General features: G+C 42.7%; 1 protein-coding gene across 1 annotated transcript; it reads left to right on the top strand.

Moving 5' to 3' along the window:
* The first annotated feature begins 3529 nt into the window (after window positions 1–3529).
* On the top strand, window positions 3530–11206 carry LOC133415078 (uncharacterized). Its single transcript, XM_061700896.1, is given in 10 exon segments — window positions 3530–3552; window positions 4906–5125; window positions 5127–5746; window positions 5748–6119; window positions 7742–7912; window positions 8493–8688; window positions 9649–9858; window positions 9947–10089; window positions 10173–10323; window positions 11009–11206. Coding segments are annotated over 10 exon segments (2304 nt in total).
* Window positions 11207–11213: the final 7 nt, after the last annotated feature.

Below are 11213 nucleotides of genomic sequence, written 5' to 3'. Positions count from 1 at the left end.
TTTTTATTAGCACATTGAATTTGAAATCAGAAGTCATGGAAAATAGTTGCAACCAAATATTCAAGTATACAACTAGGTTGCAATTTAAAAAATGTGTTAAAACGGAGAATAACCTAACGGTACTACATTAGTGAAATGATCGGGGGGAATCTGCCCTCTCTCGGTCGGCCCTTATCATTTGACGTTTAAGAAACTACCACACCCGAGGGAAAACAACCAATCATGCTCATCATAGCTTTGGTCAGAGACTCAAGGTGGCGAGGGAATAGTGCAGTGAGTATATTCAAATCTTGCTGACAGTTTTCACAAGGCAAACGAAGAATAGGTTTGGTGAAACAATGCTTGTAATATCCGTTAAAAGTTCATATTTTGGTACAGATTTTCTGTCAAAATGAAACAATCCGTTTAGCAATAAACATGGAGTCGATACACTTCATTTGGCCTTGAGTCTGTTGTAAATGATATGCTTTATACCATGAGGCCAACCAGCTGGAAAAATGGGTTAGTACAATTCACATTTATGGGGCGTTGTATTTTATACAGTGCCTGAAAAGAACCGTATTCCAAAGGTTGACGCTTGTTTCAGAGCGTTCAATAATCGGCAACAGCTGGGCTTTCAAGCCCGTTTTTAATATTGCTCCTTCCTCTCAGGAGAAATGAGGGCAGCGACGTGTTGTTTCTGAGCTGCCTTGGTAACGACACAGTCCACAGTGATTAAAAGCAGCAGGAATAACCTGGTGAAAGGAAAGGTGCCCTGGATAGGAGCAACACGCCAGCCTAACAGGTTGGCCAGTCGTAATGCTGTCCTTTCCTACCCTTCCTTACTGACAAATTGAATCATTTAACCTCTCACAAATAAACACGACGCAGACACTTTTGGCCTTCAGGTGCCTCCGTGAAACATTGTTACAACTGAATGGAATGCTTACAAAAAAGGCCAAAATGCATACAATGCATGGGGTGTACAGTGCCACTTTGATCACAGGGTGGACTGTACTATTCATGAAAACAGAAATTAAGTTCCTCAAATTTGCACATTGGCATAAAAATGTAACCATTCCTTTAAAATTTAGAGCACATGAAAGTTACATTTAAAAAAAATATATATATATATATATATATATATACTGTAAATAAATGTTAGAAAACTAAGAGTTTTTGAAAATGTCATGCAAATATATTTTACTTAAAAGTTCAATACCACTGAACTATTTAACAAACGTATTTCAAGAAAAAAAGTCAACATTTCTGCTTGGTGTTATCGGTGACAAAGCAGTGTGATATCAGAACACAATGAATGAAAACAATTGTGTGATGACTTCTAAACATTTAAAAAAAATAATACAAAACGTGTATGTATTTTTCATTTCTTTATATATCTTCAAAATTAGACGTGATGTTCTGTAACTTTGTTACATTCATATTTTACATTTGAAAAAATACTTGCTTTCTTGAATAGTTTAACTTTTTCTCTAAACTTTTTTATATGAGCCGGGTTTAATTTAATTATTAAAATATGTGGCGCTGCAATAAAAAAAAAAAAACGTGCAGGACTTTGGACACCCGTGACCTAAATATGTTCTAAGTTCTGCGCCTTGACCCTTATTGTGCCGGCTGGCTGCATGGCTCTGCGCACCCTCTAACCCTCCTCGCGGCCTTGTCACGTTTGAAATTGTTTCTATGAATACCCGCAACCATCAGCCGACAACTGCTTCATGCACACGAACTCCTGGTCCAAGGTTGGAAATGCAACTCTCGCCTGGAAGGCCAATAATTTTTTTATACTGTTTTTTTTCAATGGGGGCTGTCACTGTTAGAAATTTGAGGGTTAGAAAAAAAATCGGTGGCGAGAAATCTAATGTCTTGAATTGAAATTCAAACACCATTGGCATAAGAATACCACACCTCATTTAAATTTAAGATGTAAAATTTTTCAACATTTTTTCTATGGCAAAAAGAAATTCAGTGTTAAAATTTGATGATAAGAAATTTTAAGTGGAATAAATGATACGTCTTGAATTCAAATTTCAACTCATTTGGCCCAAACATAACACACTGAATTGTTTAACATTAAAAAAAAAATACAATGTTTAAAAATTCAAAGTCAGATGCCAAAGATATACTTCTATAAAACGGAGGCCGAGGTCAGTCGGCGTCTGGCGTGTCTTAATGAACGAAGACAGGACATGCTAAAACTACGGCGGCACGTGACTGTCTGTCAAGAGCGTGTCCATATTCAGAGCAGGGCAGCAGCCGTGCATGCTCAAGTTAGAACGCAAAAGTGCCTTTATAAATAGGTCTCACATTTGAAGACTTCAACCAGCGCTGAGGTCACAGAGTTGTCCTGAGCACTGCATCATTCTGCGTGCTTTTTCAGTGACCTGCATGCAAGTACTTTTGCCACAAATTGACCTTGACCTATATATATATGTGTGTGTGTGTGTGTGTGTGTGTGTGTATGTGTATATATATATATATATATATATATATATATATATATATATATATCAAAGAAGTAACCATGTAACCAACTATTGAAGTTAAACCTACGTTTTTATATCACAGTAGAAGGGTTGCAATTCAATGTTGGAGCTTAGGTAAATTAGTAAATGCTAGCTGCGTTAGCCGCTATGCTAACTGGTCAAGAACAACCTTCGCTATTTAGTTAAAAAGAGTCAAATGTCTTTTACTGATCATTTGAGAAGCGGGGTGGCATTGGTTGGCGAGGCACATTCCATTACGGCTGAAAACACTGAAGAGATGTGACAAAATGGAAAACAAGACTTCAGAGTGGCTTTTTGCTTCAGCATACATGCTAGCTGCGTTAGCTGCTATGCTAACTGGACAAGAACAAACTTAGCCATATACATTTTTTGGAAATGTATTTTTCAAGTAATATGAGTAACATGGTTGTGTTTGAGTGGGAAAACAAAATTATGGCTGAAAACATTGCAAAGATTATTTGAAAATCCACTACCTCCAATTCTGGAATGACCGATACAGCGCAAATATTTCAGCGAGTGGACCTGAACAGGAACTCGTGAATAAGGACTTACCAGTTGTTCCCTTTTCCAAAGAGCCTGCACACCAAATTTCCACCGTGATAATCATTCGTCCTGTTTTCCATAACAAAGTTGACCTTTATCAGATCATCTCCACTGGGCGGTGTCACTCGCAAATGCTCTATTCCTGACAAACAATCACATTCACTGTGGGTTTCGAAAGTGAAAGGGAAATGTCACGCAAGCAATAGACACAGACAAATAATGAGATTACAGTATAGGAATTACTCCGTGTTTTCGGTGTACTATTATTCAACTTTTCCGCTGTTAGGTCGACAATTTGTTCCGCAAAGGTCGTGGGAGTGTTTTGCCTCCGTGTCTCTTCCCGAAACTCACCACACTCTTCACGTGACGTGGCAGAATTTGTGAAGTCACTCAGATCACACCAACATATCACTACCTCTCGTGAAGTGTTTTGTTCCTTCAAATGTCAAGAATAAACATACCCAGGCAAGAAATGGAGCAATATGGAAGACTGTCACACAGAACGGTACTTGGTAGTAGAATTCGATGTTACTAGTAGTACTAGTAGCACATATTTGTCAACTAGTACACAGTTGTGTGTGTGTGTGTGATTTATCTTATACGTCAATTATCTAAAAAAAGAAATAAATCTCTGTTTATCCATCATCCTGGTTTTTGTTTTGGGGGATAGTCTGAGCCCCCCCCCCCCCCCCCCCAGGAGGTCTAGAAACGCCCCTGCAACCGAGCCGACGATTTTGCACTCTGTGTTGCGCTCACTGTAGGCAAATGAAAAAGTTTATCCAAAATAATTGCTGCATGATCAAAGGGCGTATTGACGCAGAGAAGACGCCCTTTGGCATTAATGGATTGACTTTTATTGACCTTAATTTATGCAAGGGAATTTCTATAGACAAAAACGACTACGAAAAGAAAAACCGATGACCATTCACTAGTCACTTCTAATGTCACGCAACTGAACATTACAATGGTGGACTCCTTCACGTGAAGCACGTGGCCTTTTACAGATAGAATGAATACTTACAGACGCCTGTAAAACCCATCAACAGAAACCACCCAAAAACAGCTAAGCTTGGTTTCAGGTGCGCAACCCTGAAACTAGTCCAACCTGTGCCACCAGATGGAGAACTCTGTAGAGGAGTAAAAGAGTTGAAAATAGATTTCCTTTTTTTAAATGTTTAAATTGATCTCGGTCTCATTTTCTATTTATTTTTTTTAAATGTAGGGACTATAAGTACAATGAAAAATCCAAACTCTAGTAAAGTATAGATACAACACCCGAAAAATCTAAGTACAGTAACAAAGTATTTCAATGTTGTAAATATTGCATTGATCTGAGGGAGAAGTGCTCAAGTCTCATCATAATTTCGCACTTGGGATGTAAATGGAAAGGACTGTGCGTTAGAAATATATTTCTCAAAGTGAACGCAGACCCACGAGTCGAGCGCAAAAGGACAAATGGTATCATGGGAGATACCCTGCATACAGATTGTTATGTTCACAGGTTGCCAGGACACAAGAGTCCCTGGAGATCTCCCTCCACAGCACATTTCTCCAGGGTGTCCGTGGACATGTATCACCCGAGAGGACACCAACACACACACACACACACAGATATGTGTGTATATATATATATATATATATATATATATATATAGAGAGAGAGAGAGAGAGAGAGATTTGTGCAGTACACAATTTGGCATACACCATATAGGAAAAGTCAAACACCCACCCCATGGCATTGTGTCTGCTTACATTAGACGAAACAAGCTCCTCACACACCATCATTATGGCAACTATCCTGATCACAGAGCACATCGCAATCATGACCTGATTTTTGTGTCTTTTCTTTGCACGCTAGGACAACGAAGCCTAAGGCTTTGTCAGTCAAGGAGTGCGGCTGGACAGCAGAGGATTGCCACCTAGTGGAAGAGCCGCCAGGAGACTCACACAGAGGAACCCTGTGTCTGCCTCACATCTTCAGGTCAAAGAAAGTCAAGCCTCGTCGCCGGACCCAGACAACGGGCCCGGCTTATCAGGTGTACCACACGGCCCGAGAGCTCCTTCTGGAGGTGCTGGATGGATAGAGGAGCCATTCGGGAGCTGATGAGGAGAGCCTCCGTGTTGAGGTGTGGACCTCCTCGGCCTTCGCACGCTCAAAGAAGGGAGCAAGGCGTCCGCTTCTCCGAGGAGGATTACACCGAGATGTTAACTTGCTTCTCCGTGGTTCTGCAGGACGGTCTCTCTGTGGGAGAGCGTGAGCTGAGCCTCCGATTAGAAGGCTGGAAGGGGGTCCTGAAGAGAAACTGCTTCCAAAGCTGCCTCCTGCATCTGAGCCGACTGGAGGATGAAGACAAGCTGGAAGCCTTGTCCGCCTTCTGCGGCCATGTGACCAAGCGCTACCGAGGATTACACACGCCTGGTGAGAACCTGGCTGTGAAGAAATACAAACTTCGGTACCAACAGATTCCCTGCACGCTTCATCTGGCTATCCTCTGTGATATCAGCTCAGGGTTCATCTGCAACATGCATCTGTACGTCCCGGAGCAGCTCCGGGGACGTAGTAAGAAGCCTGTCGTTGTGCAGGTGGTGGAGCACCTGATCAGACCTTTCCGCAGCCACCGCCACCTGCTGTGGTTGGACCCCTCTGTCTGGACGGAGGGCAAGCTCCTTCACATCTTCTCTGAGTCAAAAGCTGAGATTCGGACAGCTTCGACGGAGGGAGCCATCCTCATCTGCAGAAAGCACATCGAAGTTCTTCTCAGCATCCTTCCTTGCAGCTCATCTCCAAGGCTGGACCGGACCGGCTCTTCTTTTCCCTTTGTCCGACATGAGAGAATCACAGGCAGACTTGCTCCTCCCCGGTCTCTGGGTGGCACTGCACAGCATCTACATCAACACATTTGTGCTCCATACCCTGCAGAGCTCAGGCAGGCAGGTCCAGCTGACCCAGTTCACCAGAACTCTGGCCTCTCAGCTGGCTCTGGACAACAGCGCCGGAGTGCCGGTCCCGCCTCAGCTAAGCAGCGCATCGTACCAAGAGATGCAACGTCTGACAAGTTTCCCCAAGCAAAGGTTGGTCTTCACTGTTCATTTTCCAATTACACATATACGGTAGTGACAGTTTCCGGCGTGTGCAATATGTGGGGCCACACCGGGCGGCAACGTGTCTGCCGTGTGTGCTCGGACTGTTACTGCGCACATGGTATGCTACGAGTGAAGACTAATAAAATGTGTATATGGGTGCTTATTTGATTACGGGCCTTTTTGTATCCTTGATGTAAAATTTCAAGAAAAAATCTATCGAAATAGATGTTTTCAATAACCAGCGGTGGGCGTGCCTAATTATATGCGTTGTCTAAAATGTCATGTTAATATTCGTATATTTTGACATTTTTCTGAGCGGTTTTATGGTGGTATTTTTACAGTTTACAGTTTACAGTCCATAGCACAGGGTTTGGCTATATGAAGCGCTATCTTTCCACTAAAAAAATGCTCAAATGGTGCATTTTACCATAGATTCCGTAAAATATGACAGGATTAATGATTGCTCATCATATATACAAACCATTTCAAATTCTGTCTTTTATTTATGACTAAAATATGTGTGTCCCTTAAAGTTGCTGTCATTACCGCCACATTGACCGTTTTCCGATCAATAAAGTTTTTCAAAATCGGATTCTTTCGCTCCCTGTGTCGTTTTGTCTTGTCACTCAAGCGCAAGCTAGGCCAGAGACATTTTCAAGTCAGACATTTTGATAACTGGAAGAGTTTTTTCCTCATTTGCACCCTTAAGTCACGTAATAATTTGATTGCATGTCATTACCAAACGACTTGTAGTGTTAATATGTTTCAAGATTTTCCTGTAAAAACTTGATAATCATATAAAAATATTGTACAGGACTAGTTGGCTAAAAGAAAAATGTAAGCTAACTCACCCAGCATAGGACAGTTAGCTAAAAACTATGAAATGTCATTCCCATCACGTCATCACATGGTGTGGTGGTGATGACACAAACGAAAATCAAAAGTGCCCAAAATCCAATAAACACCCATATATCAAATTATGAACTACGTATCTTTTCGATATGTATTACGAGCCTGTCTGACATTAGTAAATGGATGATGTGCAAAAGTGTTGCAGTATATTTATAAAGTATATTTTATGTATGTTTATTTTGGGTAAAAATATTAACTGTCAAGTGTCTGCTGTAATTTTGGACACTGAAATGTCAGCTCAGGTAGCTTTATGAGCTTACGACCACTTTTACTTTGTTTATTTTTATGATGCTCCATTGCACTTGTTTTTGCAGGTGCAGATCACGCGTGACTTGAAACAACAAGTGTCAAGGCGCCCTCTGACCCATGACTTCTGTTCCTTATGTTTAGAACGTACGATCATTCATTGCACAGTAATCACTCGCATATTCGCGGTTCACTATTGACAACTTACCCATTAAGATGCCACAAATATCCTTTCCAAAGAAGCACAGTAATTGATGTCAAGAAAGTATGTTGAAGTGATACATCTCGACTGAGAGACAAGCTTTGTATGTGGGGGAGGTGCTAAGATTAGCCTGGGTTGTTAGCGGACGTTACACGTTGCATGTACTCGTGCACTTCCAGTGCATTTTCTTTTTCAAATCAGATCGACACCATGTAGCAACATCTAAAGCGTTCTGTTCTTGCTCCTGTAGAAAAAACACACACAGCAGCGGTCATGTGACGGAAAAGCGACTAGAGGGGTGGGACCGACCCGGTGTGTGCGGTTTAGACAACTCTGGAAACGCGGCGTTGCAGTGCGTTTGCTCCACGGTGCCCCTGGTTGAGGGCCTCCTTCACCGGGACACTTGCAAAGAGCTGGCACGGTGAGGCGAGCGCATCTGCGAGCGCCGAGTGGATGTTTTTAGCTGGGAAAATTAACAGGGAGGCTGCAATTTTCAATGCACTCTCTTCAATTATGGCACTAAATTGGCATACTAGTGATGAGCATACTAGTAGAATGAGAATGTGTCTTACTAGTAATCTTTTTTCCCCCCAATATTACTGTATAACATTTATGCACACTAGTGGGCCAACAACTTTGCACTAGTTGACATCTGTGTGGGGCAAGTAGATTAAGCACGAGATGTTTAATTGTAGATTTTTGTTTTAGAACATCACGAGTAGTACTAGTAGCAAGCAGTTGTCAACGAGAGCATTTTTGGCTCACTTGTAACATGTCGTTTTCCTACTCGTGTGCCAAAGCTGTTTGAGCATGTTTGACCACCTTAGGCCAAAATGTGGCACTAGTTATGCAAGAAACGTTACGAGTAAGACAGTCGTTCTAATAGAGCCCTGAATTGTTTCACTAGTGAGGACAGAGAGGTTACTAGTCCATTGCCCTTAAGCTGGATATGGCAGAAAGTTGAGCTCAATTTTCTTTTGCGCCGATGCGTGTTGTTGCAGAGCCAAGTGTCGGGTGGCCCAGGTTTTTGTGCGCCTCCTGGCGCAGATGCGGCTGGGGAGGAGCTCCAGCTGTGGCCCTGTGGAGGCCAGGTCCTTGCTGTGCTCCATCCTGCCCCAGTTCAACAACCACTCGCAGCAGGACGCTCAGGAACTCCTGCTCCTCCTCTTCAATGCACTCCACGACGACTTAAAGAAGGTGCGAGGTTCCCGCAAAAACATACACGTTGGTCGTGGAAGGTTCATTGGGGAATCTCGAGATAGTTTGAGAATAAACCAGCATAAGAATGATCATACATACTAAACATAAGGAAGTCATACAGAGGTCAGAAGCTGCCTTGATACAGGCACAAGATCCACACCTCCAAAACCACGTTCCCGATCGTCAGACTCCCCCTCCAAAACAAAACACTGTGTAATGTTTTTTTTCCCAATAAATAATATTGTACTAATAAAAGCATATAGTAATGACATAATTAAATGTAATGTTAAGAATTAATCCGTTTTTGCCAGCTAGATGTTTTTGCTTCAATTCAATGGACATTGCGCTGTCCCTTCTGTTGTGTGTGTGTGCCTTGGCCACTTGGGGGCAGTATAATACAAACATACGAACAGTCCAGAGAGACGCTCACAGTATGTCTCAGTAAGCCACATGAATATTCGTCGTTCTTCGTTGAGGATAAAGAATATATACCTGTGACTACTGTTTGTGTTGCTCGACTGTTTCAGTTCAAATATCAGTTGCTTAAAGGGTTACAGCACTGTGAGACCGATACTATTTGTTAGCTCATCTATGGCGTTTGGCTTTGTTTGCTAGCATTAGGCTAAACTGACTTTCCTAAGGCAAAGCTATGTGGTCGTTTTAAATACACGTGCAATTCTCGTTTAACCTTCGACTGGAAATGTGGATAAACAGCTTGAAGCCTCTTTTTTGAAGAATTTTTCACTTGCTGTCAAACAACAGTTTGAATCTGGGGAAAAAAACTCAAGCCGGTTCACTCGTAATCGCAAGGCACCACTGTATTATGCATCATTGAAAATATATCATTTCAAACAATTATTATGAGGATATTTGAGGCCTCGGTCAAAACCGGCCCGGAACATACTACGTTATTGTATACAACACAATCACGTCATTGCGGTCGTTTGTGCTTCAAAGGTCGGGAGATGCGGGATGCAGCCGAGACGAGACCAGGATATAAATTGTGCCTCTGGACCGGGAGAGTCTACCGTTGTTTCCAAGCTGTTCGAAGGGCAGCTCAGCTACATGAGAGTCTGCACGCAGTGTGACCATCAGACCCACAACACGCAGACCTTCACTGTGCTCTCCTTACCCATCCCCACGCACGTCGGCAAATGTTCCATTCGGGTATACATGGGGCAGCTCATCTGCCGGGCTTTGAGAGTCAGGCTTCACTTTCGATTTCTCACCTCTGCGATGTGTCCATCTGGTACAGGACTGCTTGTCACTGTTCTTTGAGCAAACTCTCCTGACGGGGGGAGAGAAGATGCTGTGCTCGGCCTGCGAGCGGCGGAAAGAAACCGCTCTCCTCGCTTGTCTGGACAAACCTCCCGAAATCCTCGTGCTGCACCTGAAACGGTCGGTGGATACTGTTGTCTTCGTGAATGCAGAATGAAACAGCTCTTGTATCGGACAGATAATATTAAGTCAAGATGCTCCAGCTGTTCTCAACTGGATTCGTGTTGTAAAGGGAAGAACCAGGTGAAACTGAGGACCAACGTTATCTTCTCCATGGTGCTCGATCTCAGCTTGTTTCTGTCCAGCTCAGCGCAGAATACTTCCTGTTCTTCCTACCGCCTCTACGCGGTCGTGGTGAGTAGAACATATTTAAATGACACGGTCGATTATTTCAATGTATCTTACTTGTCGTGTTGGCAAATGCATAGCATGAAAAGCTATTTGAGCATTTATTCGATATCCTTAATAGCCAACTAGTACCCGCGATTCAGTCCACTGGTAGAATGACTTTTTCCCCATTACACGTGCCACTTTGGGCCGCTTAATTTTCTTACTCGTGAGGACAAACTGCTACACTGACCTTAAGCTCGATATCCAAATAAATGCCCTTTGCATTCAACCTTTGGCCCACGTACTAGTATTCTCTCTGTCCTCACTTGTAGGATAACTTTTGCATACTCGTCATAGACGACAACAATCTAAATGTTACTAATGAGACAAAACTGTGCAATAATTGACAACTGCGTGCTACTAGTACTAATAGCAATACGTTCACATCTTGTGCTTCACTAGTAGCTGTTTTAGTGTGCAGATGTCAACTTGTGCAGTTTTGCCTCACCAGTTACATGTAGTATACTCCTACTAGTATGCCAAAATTGTCTTACTAGTGTGCAAAAATGTCATACATTAGTGGAAGGCAGTGGAAAAAACTGCTGGCAACAAAAGCGAGTATACATGAAATGCCCCCAAAGTGAGCAAAGTGTCAATATTATGTGTGGCCACAATTTCCTTTCATTGGAAACAACTCTTCTGTCATTAGAACCACGCAGGTCACCTGAACACGGGTCACTACACGGCTTTGTGCCACAGCGCCCTGACCCGAACATGGCACCGCTTCAATGACTCGGCGGTCCGAGAACTACGCGACAGTCACGTGCAATCCCCAGGCGCCTACGTCCTGCTTTACAGTCGCAAGCCGTTCCGAAAACCGAAGATCGTTGGCCTACAAATGACATAAAAGACGA

This window comes from Phycodurus eques, chromosome 2, assembly GCF_024500275.1.
Source record: "Phycodurus eques isolate BA_2022a chromosome 2, UOR_Pequ_1.1, whole genome shotgun sequence".
Classification (NCBI taxonomy): Eukaryota; Metazoa; Chordata; class Actinopteri; order Syngnathiformes; family Syngnathidae; genus Phycodurus; species Phycodurus eques.
The sequence above is the reverse complement of the archived record's forward strand: the minus strand, read 5'-3'. Positions and strand labels throughout refer to the sequence as shown.